General features: G+C 33.8%; 1 protein-coding gene across 3 annotated transcripts in view; it reads right to left on the reverse strand.

Moving 5' to 3' along the window:
* Nucleotides 1-21093, reverse strand: part of LOC149552870 (uncharacterized) — a 211737-nt gene that overhangs the window by 107118 nt on the left and 83526 nt on the right. For all 3 annotated transcript variants that reach the window (XM_089788401.1, XM_089788402.1, XM_089788400.1), the window contains exons 4-5: nt 3520-3628; nt 3353-3392 (exon numbers count right to left, since the gene is read on the reverse strand). In XM_089788401.1, coding sequence (XP_089644527.1) covers nt 3353-3392; nt 3520-3628 — 149 coding nt within the window. The remainder of the gene's footprint in view (nt 1-3352; nt 3393-3519; nt 3629-21093) is intronic.

The following is a 21093-nucleotide window of genomic DNA, read 5'->3' on the forward strand; positions in this document are numbered from 1 at the left end:
AGTCTAATAGTCAAAGAATACTTTTGTGTGCCAACTATTGGATGTTCAAGTACAGGATGACAGATACAAGGTGGTTGGCAAAATCGTTTACCACAAAGACAAAATCTACTTGGTATGTGAGACCAAGATGAAGGAAATGATTCGGGAAGAAGGTACTTGCACAAATATTATTGAACCAACATCCAACGATCAACTTGATGGAGATTTGGGTTCTACCAGCGACCCTCCGAATAGGCAATCTCTATCAGTAGTTGTTCAGCCTCCTAGTGATATGTAATAACCCCAACCAATTATAATTTTGTCAAACAACAAATTCTTCTCTAGTTCAATTGTTTGACATTTCGTCAAACACTTTGTAAGCAAGCTCTGATACCACTGTAATATCCCTTGTCAATTCGAACCACAACTTGTTGATTTGTAGGTCAAGGAATATTGTCAAACACTTCCAATACGATCTCTATGCTTGCTGTTTCTAAGTTTCAAATTGATTATGCTTGCTTGAAATGATATCAAAGGGAATCTAAAAGCTTGTAATTGATTACTACTATAACTAAGAAAAGAACTAAATGCATATCCAATTCTCTTTTGGCTTTTCAAATGTATATAGATGAATTTTGAATGAAAAATGTGCACTTACAGCCAATTAGTATTTTGTCAAACACTTGGCATGCATACTATTATGTCAATCATGGAAGATATAAATATGCACATTACATCAAATATATAGACCTACAACTTATCACTGCTTTAGTGAGATATTTTCTAATTCAATGCTTAATATAATATTCCAAGGCTCTTGACTTTGCAACCCAAAAAAAACTAAGTAGAAATGACATTATAAATCTGATATAAAATGTGCATCTACAGTTACTTATGACAGCCATCTTTACAATGCCAAATGACCAATTTAAATGATGCAAATTGATTGTAGAACCTTATATACAAATCACTCATTGAAGAAGATGAAATTGCAATCATAATAAAGCCAAGTACTGTAGCACAGGTACTGTTCACAACATTGTTCACAGAACTGTAGCAGCCAGCAATAAACGTATTCTCCAATTTAAGCGCAAGTAGAACTCCAGAATGAAGCTCTCCTGAATGCCAAATTTAGTGGATATTTCACCACCTCAAATGGTTGCAACACTAAAGAATTGACGCTCTCCAATGGCTAACTAAAATCCGAAACTCTTAGTTTCTTCTCCCAAGTTTATATCAAATGCAATTAACAATAATCAGATGCCTAACGATGAAGCTCCCGCCTCTATTTATTCTTTTTCTTCACCCTTCTATAAGGAAATAAAATATTATTTAATTGCACTCTCTAAAAGCTTCCCCCCTTTCCAATACAATAATTAGTTGTGCGTCTAGAAACTTAAATTAATTAAATATAAAGTCACCTTTAGATTTATTTATTTATTGACTTTAATTTAATTTATTTCTCCACTTAGCCTTCGGAGAATGAAAAGCTAAGAACTCCATTGAGGGTCTAGAAAATGGGGAACATCACATGATACGGATTTGATCAAGGATTATTTGCAGGAGCAATCTTTATAGTTGGTTGATTATGAAGTCTACACCTGGTGGCAATCATGATGAATTACACAAAAGAATTTCAAGTTTGGGATCCTAGTGATTCAGGACACGACAATATCCATATCAGAGTGGCGCAACAAAATTTTGATGGCAATGTGGTGCTGCGGAGGATTGATGTCATTTCACTCATCTCGCCTGCACGTTTGATTTGCGACCCTGGAGTTGTAGGCGTTTTGTCTGATGATGGATTTCTTGAGGGCAAGCAATCTTTGGGCAACGAGGATTTGTCATGTCCCCAAATTTGAATGTAATAAATCAATTTAATTAATTAATTAACTAGTCCCAGAATTTAAGTAATGTAATAAAAGGACCTTTAATTAGTTACTTTAATTAATTAAGTGGGGGCCTAAGTTAATAATATGTGGTTTCGATTGATTTCGTATATCTCGGACCTATTCTATTTAATTGTCTGTACACCCTCGAAAAGGTTTTCCCGATGGGTATTTAAGCATGACTTGTAGGTAGTTGTTGATATGCGATTTGGATTATTTCTTTGTACTGCGAATTCCCATTGGGATTCTCTATTGTTTGCCATTTCAAAAGTGAAAGATCTTCCCTACCTGGCTCTCCCAGTGTCAGTGGGATTCAACCCTCACCCTATTTCATCTGTGTACTTCTTGGCTCAAACCTGGCAAATCGAAGCATCATTTGTATGTGGAATATTATTATTTGGTACAAATGTGTTTCTATTCGGTCTCTGCTTCTCTGCACATCGTTTGTGTTTAATATATTGCATTTTGTATTGCAAACGACGTTGCTGAACTTCTCTGCTTTCCTCCTTGCGTAATCACCTTTACTTCACCATACATCCTCCTCCCTATATCACTGTACAAATGTACAGCCTCAGCACACCATCATCTTCACATACCCCCTTCGGCCTCCAATTTGTCCATACCGTACGGTTGTCTTTCCCACCGTATGGCCTCATTATCTCCATCCCACACAGTTGTTACTCCACCTCCACCATACGGCCACCTCTTTCCCTCTCACCGTATGGCCCTTTAATCCACTACCATATGGTCACTCAGAGACCACCGTGCGATCACTTGTTCCTGCACCGTAGGTCTTCTAACTGCCTGCTCCCTACCGTACGGCCTCCTTGTGCTCCAACATTGTCGTACAACCTCACTCCATTGTGCAACGCCACCCAAAGACTACCCTATGGCCTCCATTTGTGCATCAAACAAATAATTGATAGGCTAAATCGTGTGGGAAGGAAACGGAACATCACATTTATTAAAATTATATTGTAATTTCTGTATTAATTGGACAACATATATTTCTCACCAACCTCTTCTAAGATGATTTTCTAGACCTACCTAGAATTTGAAGATTGGGAGAGAGGTAGTATCTAATATTTTATATTATGTTCCAAGAAAATATTAACATCTCTCTTAGGCACTTGTGTTTAGGCACTTGTTTGTAATAAGAATGGATGATCCTTTCATGAGCGTTTGACATTTAGAAAATTAATTTATAAACAAATTTAGATAAGCACCCATACTATAGTCTTGAATACTTTAGGATATGACCTTTTTTTATTTTATTCACTTTCACCACCAAAAATAAGTAGGGAGGTATAATATAATATTTTTCATACAAAGAAAAGCATCATAATACAATACAATATAAAGTGAGATAATGTGATCAACTTTTGATACCATCCTTGAGATGTACTAGCTAGACATATTTTTCGAGAAGAAAAAAAAATTAAGAAGGGTTTAGAAAGTCTTCCAAATATTTATACATATCTCACCAATGTGAATATAGAGATGATTCCACTCCTACACATAAGCCTGAAAACATCCAGAACAAAAGTGATATTTTTGAGAAACTGTTTATAGACTGAATTGATGTAAGCTTAATTACAAAAAAATATGTACCACCAATTTAAAATAGCTTCAATTTTAATCATGAACTTACAGCTATCTAGTGGACCATTTACATAGCCTTCAGCTAGTAATGTGTGATATGGGGTACCTTGAGGACCTTCTCGATACATTACACGAAACTCATCATTGTCTTGTTTCAGCTAAACGATAAGAACCTTTATAGTAAGATTTTAGAATTTATAAATTAAAAAGAAATATAACAGGCAAGTAACATACAAACTTTTCTACAAGCAATAATTATAACATATGAGCTGTTCAACGTGTAATGCATTGGCACCAAATTCAAGGAACTAATAAAATAGAAAACAGAACTCCATAAAACTGACATGAATTTTCAACTTTTGTATTGCAAGAATGAATTCTTCTCTCGAACAGATTTTTAACTCAAAAACAAATAAACTAATGTCTGCTATAAAAGTGTGTTAATGTTATAATTGTGTCGGATAAATTATATTATATATATGAGATATATAATATATGACAAATATTATATATGGAATAATTAAGAGTTTTATATATATAATCATTATAATATATTGAGGATATATTAATTGTGTTATAACTATAACTAATATAAGTTAATAGATTAAAGAGACATGTCTCTTCAAGAGGCATGCCTCTTTATATCACATATATATTCATTTGTATAGTAACTTGAAAAACACATAAAATATCCTGGAGTGCTATTACAAGTTATAGAACAGATTAATCGATCCTATTTCATCAACATGGTATCAGAGCAGATTCGAACCTCTGGGAATCTGAATGCTTTTGGATGAATTCCTATTGGAGAATGATCTAGAGATTAAAAAATATTGGATCAGTTGAGTGCTTGCCTATTAAATTTGACTTCAAGTTCAGGAATTAATCTACAGTGCCTTCACATTACATATCATGCAAGGGAATTCATTATTGGATGAAAATTACGAAACATATTTCATAAAGCTTTGAACACCATATCTTTCCACACCAAAAACAATAGAAGTATGAGATATTGTATATAGGCTCCTGGGGCAAAACAAGTATTGCCCTAATTTCTTGAATGAAAAGATCTCAAAGAACAACAGGAAATGCAAATGGTCAGCATCGAGCCAGATTGCAGACTCTACATCGATTCCACATCATTTGTGTTGAATATGAAAGTAATGAAACAAGGTATTGGTGCGGATTGACGATGTTGTTTAACAGGGTGTTGTGAGCTGATATGGTGTGCTACAATTGCAGATTAAGGCATCATGGGTCAAACTCTATAGATGAGACTCTTAAAGGCAATGGTGAAATGTGGAAGTATTGGTAACAAAAGTTCAGTGCCAAACTCCTCTACTATTGTTAGCATCCACCTTTCTTCACATGAATGAGAAGGTTATAAGCAGCTTGCATCCTTGGAGTGCTACCTCTGCAAGTTGCATTCATAATGGATTTGTTAAAACAGCGTTTGGGATGCCTATGAACACACTGACAAGGAGGAGTCTCATTCCACAAAACACTTCAAAGATTTGTCATCCCATGAAATTTAGATAACAAATGCTACTGACAAATTCTGCAGCTTCTTTTTCACCATATGCACTGCCCGTGGAACCAAAGTAAATGCTCATTTGTCTGTAATGACAATGCAAAAATGAAAAGAAACACAAAATATAGAGAGTGAAATGTCCTTGAATGGCCCTTTAAACAGTAACAAAGAAGGCACACTAGTTACCAGCTGTGTGAGCCATAACCAGGGTATGAACAATGTGGTGTGGTAAGATGGTTTAAAAAATTTTAAACAAGCAGATGCAATTGGCATGTCCAATGCCAAAGCACCATAGGTCATGCCAACATTTTCCCTCTTATAAGATGAGTTGATCTTATGCACTAGGAGTCTAAAGAATAATAGCCAAAGGTACGTGAATGGATCAATGCCTCTTAAATGAGTTTGGGAAGAGTGGTGAAATAGTGCACTGATCAGGGAAATAGAGTATCGATTGATCTTTCAGAAGTGACGTATGTATAGGGCGTGTCAAATCAGGAACACTAATATTTCGGACACTTAAAATTTAATGGCTATCTTAAACAGAGATGTTAAGGAAAATCTATTAATTAAGGAGAAGAAAATATTGTGAAAATTATTGGGAGACGCGTGAGTATTACTTCAATTAATATTTCAGTTTAGGAAAGCATTTTCCAGCAGAGATTTCAACCAAGGTTAAACATGTTAGCATGAGAGTGTCATTCTGGAAAAACATTTTATGATACTATATCAGCTATATTGTGGACAAAGCATAAAGGACTACAAGGTTGGAATGAAGAACGGTTGTAATCAACAATCATGAGGAGATCCGACATAGCCAACAGTCTCATATATAGATCCATATGGTGATCGGATGGAGAAATATGAATATCCAACTATAATTTGGAGATTGTTTGTTATCCATTGCAAACTAAGTGATCATAGCATCTGATTTTAGTAGCAGAAGGCATCGTAAAATTGTATTATAATTTCTTGCAATCATCAGAATTCTCTAGTTGCCTCAAACCTAGAATGGGAGTTATTGCATTATATCAGTCAAAGATATGTGTAAGCTATTGGTAGAATCACTTTAGAGTATCCCTTGGAAATCATTGTTGATGACTATTTCCTTCAGTGATCTATCATCTTTTGACATTGGTCATAGTCAAAGAATTTGAATACCTTGAACAGTGGTATGTGAACTGTTATCGGCCTTTTAACCGCTTAGTAGCATGCTTTCCATGTGTCTCAGCAATATATAAGCACATAAGTCAGAGTTGTGTGTGTTTCTGTAAATGGGCAACCTAATAGAAACTAGAATTACTGTTGTAGATGAGTTCATCAGCCAGGAAGTTGCTCCATATAGGTGCCCACTCTAAACCACTATTGAGATGATGGATTGCAAGAATGCATGATATGATGTTAAGATATGGAGAAGATGTTAAGATAATTGATAGAGAGAAATACATAACTACATATGACTCAAAGCAAAATGCTTGGTTGCTATTGAGATCTAAGAAATTCTTACTATAAAGGGCTCTTCCAATGAGAGGGAGCAGACTATGATGAGATTTTGTGCAAATATCAAAATGGTCAGTTTGTTCCTTAGAAGATGTAATAAGAAATTATGAGACTGTCATACATGTACACCCACCTTCAGTGCTACCGATCAGTGATTCAATGAATGTCGTGATGAGAGAAGTGCCATAAGATGCTTCATTTCTAAGGCATCCAGAGTGTTATGGTGGATAGAGGAAGCAACCCTTGTGGAATATCGTGATAATGTAGGAAGTTCTTTATAGTCTCTCTCTTATTTGTACTTCTATATGTGATATAAAGAGACATTTGCCTTAATCTTTTCCTTTGTCTCTGAGGATGTCCTTGCAAAAAAGAAGATTGGAACATTAGGCATACTACCAATATTGTACAAACTCAATCTTATGATAGTAGCTCCAAAGAAGTTGTGATTCATTAATCATCTGATGATTATGTTGAATAATGTAAGGCTCTTGAAGAAAATATCCTTGATGATTATGATTATGAGAGGGAGTCTAACAGTTCATTAGAGGTAGCCTTGGAGAAAGAGAGTGAGCAGAAAATAAATGCTTCAATCAAAATTTTGATGATCTTGGTTTAGAAGGAGTAGACATTGTTGATGGATTCTCCACTAGTCAGAAACTATAACAGCTAAAGGACTATGATTAATGGTATAAAGTCTCATGTATGTAGGTTGGAAGGCTTTATGCTATCAGGGTACCCATTGAACTAGGGAAGCATGACATGACTTGCTACCAAGAAGTTAGAAGGATAACAACAGATTCAAAGGAAGTCTGACACTTTTTGAGAGAACCTTGTGCTAAGAGGTCAGAAGAGTTGATATCAAACTAAGAGGGAGAAACCTTATTCTCTGATATGTTTTATGGTGAATGTTGTGACAAACCACATGATAGTATTCGTGGAGACTTCATGCGAACTTTTGATGTCATACATGTATGAGTTTGTCCCCTGTGTACATCATGAAGAATTGACGACTTCTAAATGATTATCACTTGTATTAGGAGAAGTTATTGAAAGGTGACGACCTTACAATAACTTGTATCATGATATACATTTTGTGCAAATCTTGAAATAAATCATGAAAGGCTTTATCTTATAAATCAACAACTAGGTGTTAGATGTTATTAATTTAACTATCTACAAGTTGTTTGTATAGATATATTTTAGATACTTGGTGAATAGCTTGCCTTGATATTCTGATAGGCTACTACCACATTGAGTACTTGGTGAATATCATTTGATTGATATTCTGATAGGCCAATACTTATATGATATCATATACTGGAAATCTTTTGATCAAAGATTTCCTATATGTATTATTTTTGAAATATTACCTATGGTGTAATATCTATGTGTTTTATCCTTCTTCATTAAGAGGGCATGTTAATGTTATAATTCTGTCGGATAAATTATATTATATATGTGAGATATATAATATATGACAAATATTATATATGGAATAATTAACTTATTAAGAGTGATATATATATATATATATATATATATATAATCATTATAATATATTGAGGATATATTAATTGTGTTATAACTATAACTAATATAAGTTAATATATTAAAGAGACATGTCTCTTCAAGAGGCATGCCTCTTTATATCACATATATATTCATTCGTATAGTAACTTGAAAAACACATAAAATATCTTGAAGTGCTATTACAAGTTACAGAACAGATTTATCGATCCTATTTCATCAACAAAGTGGACCACCCATTAACCTGCATTTACATTTTTGTACTTCAAAATACTTTTGAGAAAAGTACACTAAAGCTAATAACAACACCTGCAAAGTACTGGACCCGCCATATTCCTGATTTGTTATGTCTGTAGTACATTTCTGAGATTTAGAGTAACCAACTTGTGGCAGGCATAACTCTTGAACAAATATTTTAACAGCTTCTTTACGTTTTCTCCTTCTCAGTAGTCAATGTTCTTCATGATGTGAATTGGATCATTCAAGTTGATAATTTTATTGTTGTGTCAATCAGACTCATTTATCATTTGTAATGTGTATGACTAATGATGAATTTATGACATGTATCCATTCACACTCTAAAGGAAAGAAACCTAAATTACAAATTGTGCATGATGAAGGTCAAAGGGAAATGAAGACAAGGCTGTATGGTGGCAAAGACCCTTAGAAATTCATCCAAATGAACAAAAAAGTGATTTAAGTGACACAGTTGTTATTTGCCTATTCCACCTGAACACACCTCTGTAAAGAAGATATTCAGCAATGGTAAATGAGAAAATACACTCCAGTAAACTCAACTAATCAAAATGCTCAGGAAGTACCAAATGTGTCTTGACAAGTACTACTAGTACTGACTTTACATGAATAGGAAAACTAAAAAACTCAACCATCTTGAATAAAAGCCAAGGTGTTCTACCTTCTCATTGTTGAAGTTGCAAGGAGTTGTGCACCTTCTATGTTATTTAGTGGCACCAATCATATAGAAGAATACTATGCTCTTTGGGTTCATGTAAAATCATCTAGAGGTGTAGAATATTTATAAAACTAAGCATGGGAGTGTGTTAGGCGAGTTTCAAAGTAGAGAGACCTTGTGAGATAATTGTTGCAGTAAAGAGAAGGTTGGTGCAGCTCTTCAGGAAGTACCATGGAAATACTTTTGGCATTAATAATTCATTATAGCATGATAATAGTAATTGCAACGTCTAAACATAATATCATTTTCTAATTTGATAATTAATTAATCAAAATATAATAAATATATCATTATATACTTAAAATAAGAAAATTATAATTTGATAATATTTACAATTAAAATTTGAATAATTATTACGATAATTTGAATAGCAATAATTAAATATAATTAATGTACTACAAATATCATTCTATTAGCAAATTAATATTTTGCTCTTATCAGATAATCACTTTCTCCTACATTTTCATATTTATAACAATTACACTTCTATTATAATAACTATTAATTTCCTAAGAAAGTATACATGTCTATAACAGCTTTTTTTCATACAAACTCTGTTCTCCTATTATCTTTAATCTTTTTATTTTTATTTTGTTTTTCCATTACTTTGTCCACTCCTTTATGTCGGGCCTAACTCTGCAATCTCCTTAATATCGATTTCCTCATCCTAATGATTGATCATGGAGTGGGATCCAAAATATAGATACAAAAACTTGTTCACATCTTTGTACTTGGACCTTTCTGATGCATAGAATTACAAGGGCTGAAAAGTTATTTGCAGAGGAATGATAAGCATGAATTTCAAGTGTGCGGTTGAGATTGTTGTGAAATCTCCTAAACTTGCAAGTCCAATTCAACCTCAATGACTTCACATATTAGATTCCCAGATCCACCAATTGCATGGGCAGGTCTCCCAGGTCTGTGCAGATTCCTTAATCTCAGTTGTGGACTTGACGAGTCTGCAAGGCCACTGTTTATGTATCAAAACATTTTAAATTGATACATGTAATTCTCAATTCTAAAAAGAAATCGACACTTTAACACATTGAATTTCCTATTTTTAGCTTATTTTGATTTGCCCATTTGCTTTCAAATTATTTTCACTCTGCTTGGGTTTCCCTTTTTCCTATAAAGAAGCTGAATGTTCATGTTGAAAGGGCTGATAGGATTGGATCTGTTAGTATTTTTCATTGATATCATATGACCACAGATCAAACAAATAAATAAAGTTTGTAAAATGTCTGAAGATTCTCAGAGATATAGTATCATTATTATTCGATGTTTACGACTTATAGAGCATCTGAATATTCTGTAAAGGCATGTTCAATCGTACCACTCTATGTTTTTTCTGAAAGTTAGACAAATGTATGCCATCTCAACCTGCAAGTCATTGGTTCCTTGCTGTCTCATTCTGTAACTCATCAGATTTTCAGCATAATGAATTGGCAAGTCATCAACTTCTCGGTATAATGATTTGACATCTCAACGGGGGTTCTCAGCGTAATATGCAACATCTAATTGGTAAGGACTCTCAGACTCGCATCTGTGAGGGAAAGAACAAATATGAATCGTTAGCAGTCACAGTCACCTTGGATATATCTGTAATTTATAGCTTTAACAAACATCAATTTCCATTTCTAATCAACAGTTTGGCATTTTATCACACACTTGGCAATCATACTCTGATAATTCAAATGTGTTGTTTCTTGGTTTTGTGAATTATTGGAAATTTTCAATTAAATGATAAATACTGAAAAAAATAGAGCACCGATGTAATCTCTAGCAATGCAAAGATAAACTTCGAAATAAATTGCAAGGAAAATTTGCATTCACCAATTCTGAATTTTTCAGTATGTTCTAACAGAACATCAATTAATATGCAATAACAACAATTTATTAAATTTCCCAGAACCTGGAAATGTTGGTAGACTCCACCAATGAAATGCAAACTGCTATGATGATATGCAGCCCCTCTTAGTGACCAAATGAACTATTAAAATGCAAGGTGGTTCCCTCCAAATGCCAATCACTGCCTCAGTTTGAAAGGACAGCCCCTTCCACATCAAAACACATGTGCAAAGACCAATCGCAGGCCCCCAGAATTAAATGGCAGGCTCCAAGAATTAAATTGCTGGCCTCCTCAATGTTGTCACAGACCTTAGGAAGCAAATGCAGGCCTGTAAAACTCAGACACAGGCCTCTAAAAAAATGAATGCAGGCCTTTAGAAGCAATTGCAGGTCTGCAAAAACACACACCACCCCCTTCTAATGGCAATGTTGGCTTCTACAAATAGCCGGTCGAACTCCAAACAGGAATACAAGGGACTTATTAATAAGATCAGAGTTTCATCAAGCCCAATCGAACCCTCAGCAACAGATAATTAAATCCTCAACAAACTCCAGATTTGCAACAATTCACAACAACTCCAGACTTGCCAACAGTTGATTGACTTCTCAGGCACAGTGAAAACAATAGAAGCCACGGGCAATTTCTCCTAATTCACAAATGCAAACTCCACTGTACTTCAAAAATGGAGTAATACCTCAGCCTTCAAACACTTATACATCAACAAGGGAATTGAAATCACCAATCAGAAACTCTCACACCAAAGCAACAAAAGCAAATTAGACAATTCGATACTTTTTACTTCACAATGGACTCATATTTATAATCCCCTAATCGCACTTAGCTTCCCAAACATAACTCCACTTAAGAAACTTCATCAACACAACATCATTTTATAACATTAAATATAATTAAAGTGCCTTATAATAATGTAAACTTAATAATTAATTAATAGATATGAGCTCGTGCAATAAATAGCCCCATCCACGGCAAGTGATGACCAACTTCCAATGCCACCATCTGCACTGCAAAATATGGTGACTGCCCAAATTAGACTTACTAAAAAAAGTAAGTCCACAACTGAGACCATCAAATCTCACTGTCAACTCACAAAGGTCTCTATGATGAACTCACTCAATCAACTGTAGGAGCTTGCCAAAAATGGGGACATTACAATATCATTTGACTAACAATTCATGAAGATATGTTTCGATCCAAAACTCACAAAAACAAATATGAATCATAAACAGTCACCTTGGATATATCACTCAGTTGAAAATTCATGAAGATGTGTTTGGGTCCAAAACTCACAAAAAAAGATGTGTTCATTATTTGTTTTAATAAAGACTTGTTTATATCTATTGTTCAAAGTTTTAAAAGTAACAAGTCTGGAAACAAGTTGTACATATTGTTAGTTTGAAAACCAGTAAGGTGTTACGTGGTTCTAATCAGGGATGATTTGAAACCAATTTAACCAAATAACCATCTTCCATTTGATTGACCTCTCTTGAACCATATTATATATACAGCTCTTTGGTTTGAAAGAAATAGAATGGATAAATAAAGTGATATTGCCGCAAATATAAGAACAATATCTAATAAAAGAAGAAAGTGAATGAAATACAGTCAATAATATAATATTCTAAGATGTTGATTGTATTGAGCATAGTTATGGGACTTTGCGAGTCCAAGCCAGAGTCCACATTTCCGAGGCAAATGACCTTTGGACTCGGACTCGGCAGAGTCCACGTGGACTCACAGAGTCCAGAGACTCGCTAGTCTCACCAAGTCCCAAGCTCAGGACTCTCACCGGCAACTGAAGAAAAAAAGAGAAAAAATAAATTAAGATAAAAGGTTCAGTTGCTTTTTTGTTTTGTATAACATTCATTTGACCTAAAAAGGTCAATCTACCCTTTGCTAATGCTTGTGATAGAGAGAAAAAAGTTAGAGAAGAGTATTGGGGTTTTGAGAGAGAAATTAGCAAACCATTTGGCTCTCCCATATCGATTGTTGATAGTTTGTGCAACTTTGTAGCTTGCACTTAAGTATTGAGAGGAGCTTAAGGAAGCATTTGGAAAAGGCTTCTACAAACTTACTTGCATTTCTATTGTTTGTGCATATTTGAAGAGATAAGCAACAAGTTGTGTTTCTTTGTGTTGTTTTCTAAATTGTTTTGCATTCATACTTTTTACTTTCCATTTTGTTTACATTTGTTTTAGTCTCTACTTCTACTATCCACTATTTAGATTTATTCTAATTTATCTCGATGACAAACTTGACAAGTAAGAACTAAGAGGGCCCTAAAGTTTAATAATCTGATTCGATGCTAACTTTTTCTATTTATAATTTATTCATATTGAAGCAGCAGCCACATTGACAGCATGCCTCAGGGTGAGCCTTGTGGAAGTGGAACTAGGGTTGCATGTAACTCTAATGTAGACTCAGTTGCAATGGCAAGGGATAGGGCTTGGAAACATGCAATCCTGGGCCACAAAAAGGGAGTTGTTACATGTTGGCATTGAGGTGTAACATATAACGGGGGAGGCATAAATAGATTGAAATATCATCGAGCACATATACCTAGGCGTAATGCTAAAAAATGCAAAGACGTACCTCAGGATGTTATGTGAAACATGCAAGCTCTTCTAGAGGAAAAAATGAAAAAAAAAAAAACTGAAAAAGAAGCAACAAGAAGAAATGGCACAACTAGTTCAAGAGGGATCTTCTAGTTTTCGCTCTCCATTATCCCCTGCTCCACCTACTACTGCTATTGCTTCTACGAGTGTGACCATTGGGCCTCACATTCATAAGAAAAGATCAATACTTGATTCCATCTTTGTTCCACACATGGCTCCAGGTGCACAACCATTGCTTGAGAGCATGGGTTGGAACAAGGAGAAGCATGATAATGCAAAATTGGCACTTGGAGACTTCTTCATTTACAACAACATTTCATTCAATACAGCAAGGTACTTATTTATTTAATTAATGTCTTCCTTCTCTTGCTTTCAAGTTTCAAGAGACAATAAAATGTTTATTTTGTTTATTTTAATTTGTTTTCAAATTTAATAATAATAATATAATATACTGATTTGTTTAAATTTTATTTATTTTGTTTTAGGTCCCCTTATTGATAAATTGCAATCGATATAGTTTCTGTTTGTGGTCCGAGGTTCAAAGCCCCTAGTGTTGAGGAGCTAGGAGGCCCTATTTTGACCTAGAGGGTGGCTAATGTTGAAGGTGCAATTAAGGAGCAGCGTGAGGTGTGGAAGACGAAGGGTTGCATCATCATGACTGATAGTTGGACTGATTGGAGTAGAACACTCAACTTTCTTGTCTTCTCATCAAGTAATTGTAGACATTAAAAATTTAGAAGTAGAACTTGTACTTAAAAATTTAGAATCTTGATTAAGTGATTAAGTGATTAAGTGATTAAGTTTATAAATTGTGAATTTATGATTGATCATTGATCATTATACTAATTTGTTTCTTTTTCTTTAAGTGCCACGGTTTTTTTGAAATCAATCGATGCCTCAAGAAAACAAAAAATGTTGAATATCTTTGTGAGGTAATGGATGAAGTGATAAAGGACGTGGGTAATGTTGAATATCTAAGTCATAAGCGAGTCCGACTCCCGTAACACTGGTATTGAGAGAAGGCTTTGGAAATTATAGCAAAGCAAATTTTATAATTAGTTTGTGTGGTGATTCTGGAAATGGCATTCTAAAAGATGAGATGGCATTCTGAAAGATATCTTGCTGATCAAAACTTAAGATTGATTTTCAGGGAAACTCACTGGTTTTTAGATATCAGGTATATGATGTATCACTGATTATGAGTTTCTCAAATCCGTTTTGACAGTGCTCTGTTTTGGGGTTGTCCTCAAGGCTATATTTATAGAAAAGTTTGATTGTCGTTTGTCAAATCTATAGACAAGTTTTTGTTACAGCTAACAAAGGTTGGTTATATGTGCAATATTATTATTGCAGATTTAATTCAGATTGCAGGGATTAAAAGTTTCTTTATACATGTTGTGAAAATGATATCATAGATATGTAGTCAGTTGGACCCTTTATAATTGACTGTAACTTTTGTACTCAATTGAAATTTTCGTAGAGTTGGTGCTCTGAAAAATTCTATGTTGATGAGTTGGTGGTCCTACAAAGGGTTTGGGTGATACCTTGGGTTGGTACCCTAGACATTGTTAACTCTTTAATCGTGAGACTGAGTTAGGACAATAGATCCTAGCAGTGTTTCTCACCGTTTGTTTTTCTCATCTAGGGTTTCCAAGTCAAATCTTTTGCATTCTTCATGTGGTCGCTTTGGTTTCTTGTTGCAGTTATAGTTATTTCCAGTTTTCAGTTAAATGTAGTATAACACAGGTTCTGGGGGACCGGGGGACAAGGGAACGAGGGGATGAGTTTCCAAGACAAGCGGAAAAAGGACTTCAAATTAGGAACGGTGGGGGCACGACAGCCAGGGGGTGGTTCTATATATGCTATATATTATACATATAGTACTCAAAATGCTAGTTATGAAAATATGTATAAAAGTATAATAAGTAAAAATTAAAAAGTTGTAAATACCAAATACTAAATACAAACTGCAATAATCTTGAACATTGAAACTTTATATATTAAATATCGAATTACTAATTGCTATTAGAAATTAGTATACTAAATAAAATTGGAAAATTGGCAAATGGAAGATTCATATTATACAAAAGAATATGATAATGGCACCACATGAATTGCAAGCATAGAAACCTCAGTTCTGATTTTAATTTAGGATAGCGAGCATAACTAGCAATAATTTATGCAATAGCAGCTACAAACCCTCATAAACTGCCCATATTATGTTTGCAAATGATCGGTATATGTCCTTCAATCAGCTAAAAATATATGAATATATATCTTTTTCTTGCAGTTAATTTTTTTTTAAGATTTTAAAAAATTACACTTTGTAAATGTCTTCGTACAGGAGACTTCTAGAAGCCCCCGAGATGCTTGGCAGACTCTTGGGTATCCCCAAGATGTCCTAAAGACTCCTGGTCATCCCCATGTTCTAGTGGAGATTGAGCGGCAGTAGGGGGACTCCAAGTTAACGTCCTCAAGACATCCTTATACCAGAAACTTTGCGGTTTGGGAGGGGGGACACATTCCCATGCGTCAATAGTTTAAACCATAAAAAAATTATTTTCAAAGTCATTAAAAGAATTGAAAATTTGTTCTACTACCAATTCACCTTTCTCACCCTCTCAATAGTAGTGTTGTGTGCTTCAATTGGTATCAAAGCCAAGTGTATGGAAAAGTCTAAATCATCTAAGTAGGTCCTGAAGTTAGAAAACGTGGCTTGTCAAGAGGGATTTTCTTTAATTAAGAACCATTATTTGATGGTACGGATCATGCATTTTGGAGCATAGGAATGGAAAACTACTGACTTCTCCAGTGTTTGATGTCTAGATGTCTTTTGAGAACAAAGATATTGTGCCTAAATCTCCAATATCTGATCCCTCTGATAAGAAAGACTATGAGAACAATGCTAAGGCTAAAAATGTTATTGAGATTTCTGTAACATTGAATTTGTCAAATGATGCACTCTGAGACTACCAAGGAAATGTGGGACAAGTTAAGAAATAAATATGAAGGATATGACAAAGTGAAGGAGACAAAGTTGCAAACGAAACAAGGCTAACTTTGAAAGTTTGAAGATGAAAGAAGAAGAAAGTATTGCAGATTATCTCTTCACGATTGATGAAATACTAAGTGTTATCAAAGGGCTTGGTGAAAAGGTTAAAGATTCTATTGTAGTACAAAATGTTTAAATATCTCTACTTCCTAACTATAATGCGAAAGTTTCTGTTATAGAAGCAGCAAGAGATCTTAGTAGAATTACAATTGATGAATTAAATGGTATTCTAATAGCTGATGAAATGAGGATGTGTAGCGAAGAAGATAGAAAGAGAAAGGCAGCATTTAAATCAACTAAAAAGGCAAAAAAGTAAAGTTCAAAATCAGATAGTGACATGGATGAAGAGCTGGGAAATCTAGTGAAGAAACTAAAAAGAAGTCTTAGCAAGCACAAGTGGACCTTCAATTGCAGAAGAATCAGGCACTTTGTTGCTAAGAATACTTATGCTAAGGAAGATCAAGAAAATGTAGAATTTTTTAAAAAGGATAGGGGTCAATCCTCTCACAAACAATGTGGTTTCTCAAAGAACAAAAAAAATTGTGTTCTAGAAGATAGCTCGAACTTGGAAGATAGTGAAGAACCAGACGTTGAAACCTTGTTCAGGGCTACTGAACCTCTCAATGATGATCAAAGCAATGAAGAACTAGGAGATGTTGAAGAAAGAGAGAAAAGTTCTGAAGGGGAGTGATTATGTGCATTGAAAGAAATCAAGAGACTAAAGAAAGAGAAATCATCAGCTATGAAGGAAAGTGGTGCTTTCAAAAGATAACTTGAAGAAAGAAACCAGATGATTCGATCTAAAGGTAAATAACAAGTTGAGGTAACTAATTCTGAATTAGACATAAAGTCGGAAAATTGTGTAAGCTTAGAAAATGAAGTAGTTAATTTGAGAAATTTTGTCAGACAAATAAAGATGACTTCCAAAAAAGAAGTCAAATTTGAGATCTGCTTGATGATATATTAGGCAAACAGAGGATAAATAATGGTAAATCTGGTTTAGGCTTTGAAACAGGTCAAAGTTCTACTAACATTTCTGATGAAAAAGATAATACTGACAGGTCTTCTAAGGTTAAGAGGGAAAGAAGGCACTCGCAGTGTCATCCATTAACAAGCAAAATAACAGTAAACAGATTTTATCCTTTCTATGGTTATTGTAATTTGTGTAGTCATTTTGTTCATAAGGCAGCTAATTGCAGAATTGTACCAAGGAAGAAAATCAGTTTTGGCACGTAAAATTCTTTTGATTCATTGGAGAATTTTACTATGATTTATTTAGTTGTCAGAGTATCAATCTTGTTGGGAGAAATTCTCACATGAATTTTGCAGAGGATTAGACAGAAAACAAGTTTTTGAACAGAGGAACAGAAACGGTGTGAGGACATAAGAAGTTGATGATTGTTCAAAATGCACGAAATGCAAAGAAACATAAAATATGGATAAGATAGTGGTTTCTTGAATCACATGACAGGTGATAAGAATAAGTTTACAACTTTTACTAGTTGGAAATGTGGTGTGGTAAAATTTGGTGGCGAATCCTCAATATAAATCAGAGGTTAAGGGTCTCTATGTTTTAATCATAATTTGAAAGTGCATAATGTTTGTTATGTTGAGAAACTATAGTATAACTTGTTAAGTCTCAGCCAATGTGAGATGGTGGATATTTTGTTATCTTCAATGCTCGAGAGTCAAGACTGTGTAGTTAGAAAATTAATTTAGGAAAATTAGCTGCTGAAGGAAAGAGAACTGAAAGTAACGTATATGATTTTAAGAGAAGTTAAGGGTAATAAATTCTTATTAGGTCAATATGCTGAAAGTTAGCTTTGGCATAGAAGATTAGATAATGTAAATTTTGCTAATCTTGTCAAAATTGTAAGGAAAGCAAACAAGGTTAAGTGCTAAGCCAAAACAAGATTCAAGTTTGCAACCTTTAGAGTTAACTCATAAAAATCTTAGTGGTCTGACTAGAAAGATGGGGCTCAAAAACGAAAGATTTTTTATGTTAGTTGTGGATGATTTTTTTTAAATGATTTAATGATTTAGGTGAGCTTTCTAAAGGAAAAATCAAATGCATTTTTAAAAATTAAAACCTTTAGAGCACTGGTTGAAAACTTGAAAAGGAAAGTGGTTTTCAAATTAAAAGTTCTAGATTAGAGAAAGCTAATTGTTAAAATTGTATAGGACAGATTTATTTATAAGTTGATGAATTTGATAATAGCTTAATAATCTCACTGATGTTTCAGTTTTGACTTGAATAATAAATCTCACAATATGGTATATAAAATATATTTGCATTTTTAACCGGTGAAAGGAGGCTGTCAACCATCAACAAACAATGCAGAAGACTTTGGTATATTCATTATGTTTGATATTGTTTGAATACCCATCAACGGGATTATTTATAAGGGAGATTGAATAGTATTGGGAGATCCATCCACGAATGGATTTGTCTCCTACATGGGAGGCACGCCCATTCGTTGACACATTTCCCCTTTCACAGACGCAACCGTAGTCACAGTTTAACATAGACGTTTAAACCATTTGTAATCGCAAACCACCACCCATGACTAAGTTGCTTCAAACTTTGATTTGGTGATTTGGATTTATGACATTTGATGTTTTAACATTTAATAAATTATGTGTGTGTGTGTGTCTATATATATATAAATATATTTCATAAAGTTGGTAATACATATCTATGTATGTGTGTATGTATGTAATTTCTATATATATCAATTCATATAATTTCATATATATAATATATACATAACAAAGAGTTATATTATATTTTATTTATATTCACGCTTTAAGTTTATCCAACTAAACTATAACATTAACACTCCTTAGTTAAGAAGTCCTTAGTTAAGAAGGTTAAACACATGAATAGATATTACACCAATGGTCATATTAGGAATGGCAATTTTAAGGATATCTTTGATTTGAAGATATTCACCATTTTGATATCATTTATGATATCAGAGCAATGGCCTCCTGAAAATCAAGTCACGTGATATTCACCATGTACTCCAATGGTTATAAGGTAAAGGCCTCCTAAATATCACATCACATGATATTGACCAAGTACCTATGATATCTCTATACAAACAATTGATAGACCATCAATGTAATGACAGCTATCACTTAGTTGTTGATTTACAAGATATATGATCTGCTTCGACATCATAAGATGTCCATCACAATAGAAGGCCATGGTCTATTTAAGGAACTTAATCCACCATGCAAGTTATAATCTATCATGATTTTCTTGGACATTACAAAATGGCCATCGCAATAGAAGGGCACGGTCTATTCAAGGAACTTAATCAACCATGCAAATTATCATCTATGATGATCTGCTTAGCCATCATAAGATGTCCATCACAATAGAAGATTAAGTTATTGAAAGATCATCACCTTCCAATAACTTTCATAAATTCAAGTGATAATCATTTGGTAGTCACTTCCTCATGATGTACACAAGTTTCAAATAGTCATGAAATAATATAAATATTTTCATTAGTACAATAAACAAATAAGCTGAGACTCTTTCTCAATAATTACAATTATATCAAGTTTGCCTCGGAAGTGTTTCATCTTTGTTTTGCAAGAGGTTTGGTGAGGATGGTAAAGAATAGTGAACTCCCTCTTAATCCAATATTTCCCAAATTTTATGGATATTTTGAAGATCTTTAAATACAAATATCTCTCAATCCAAGTTTGAATTACTGACTTCAGCGAAGGAAGCTTAATATTTGAGTCTGCCAAGACAGTTTGTTGTAGTGTTCCCATAGTTGTCACATCTATAACATTGTACTTTAGAGTAGTGTCTTTATTTCTTGAAAAACTATTTACTATTTGAGTACTTGCCCTTTTTCCTTTTCAAATTAATGTTGAAAATTTGAATGCCTTCATTTGTGGATCCCGTACTGATTTCTCTAGCTATTAAATTACACTCTTCTTGAATGCAGTCAGCTTTTAGTCAATCAAATTTGGGGAGCTTGGAACGAGCACTAATTCCTGGTCTAAAGTTTTCCCATGCAAAAGGGAGACCATTTAATGTTACCATAGTTAACTGTTTACTATCATAAATGTGACCAATGGTTGAAATTTGATTTCTTAATTCCGTTATTCTCATAAGTATGAGTTGATCGTCTCTCCTTTATTCATTTTAATATTAGAGAGTTGGTTTTTAAGAGCAAGAATCTTATTAGTGTTGTTGATTTCAAACATGTCTTCCAGGGCTTTGAACATATCATATGCAGAACCTAACTTTGTGATAATAGGTAGTAGATGATCTTTTACTCCGTCTACTAATAATTCCATTGCATTGTTGTTATCTTTTTCCCATTGACTCTTTTTGTCAATTTTAATAGAGTTAGGAGTATTTTCCATAATTGTTTGTAACTCATTCTTTCTTAGTATTAACATCATTCATAATTTCCAGGCTTCAAAATTTGAGGTACCTTCAAGTCTGTCTTCAAGTCTAATTTCATTCACCATTTTGCTAGACATAAGATTTCAAAAAAAATTAGGTGAATTGATTTGTTTATAAATCTGATCT

This window comes from Cupressus sempervirens, chromosome 6 (genome assembly GCF_028749045.1).
Source record: "Cupressus sempervirens isolate cs-2001-9-10 chromosome 6, ASM2874904v1, whole genome shotgun sequence".
Taxonomy (NCBI): Eukaryota; Viridiplantae; Streptophyta; class Pinopsida; order Cupressales; family Cupressaceae; genus Cupressus; species Cupressus sempervirens.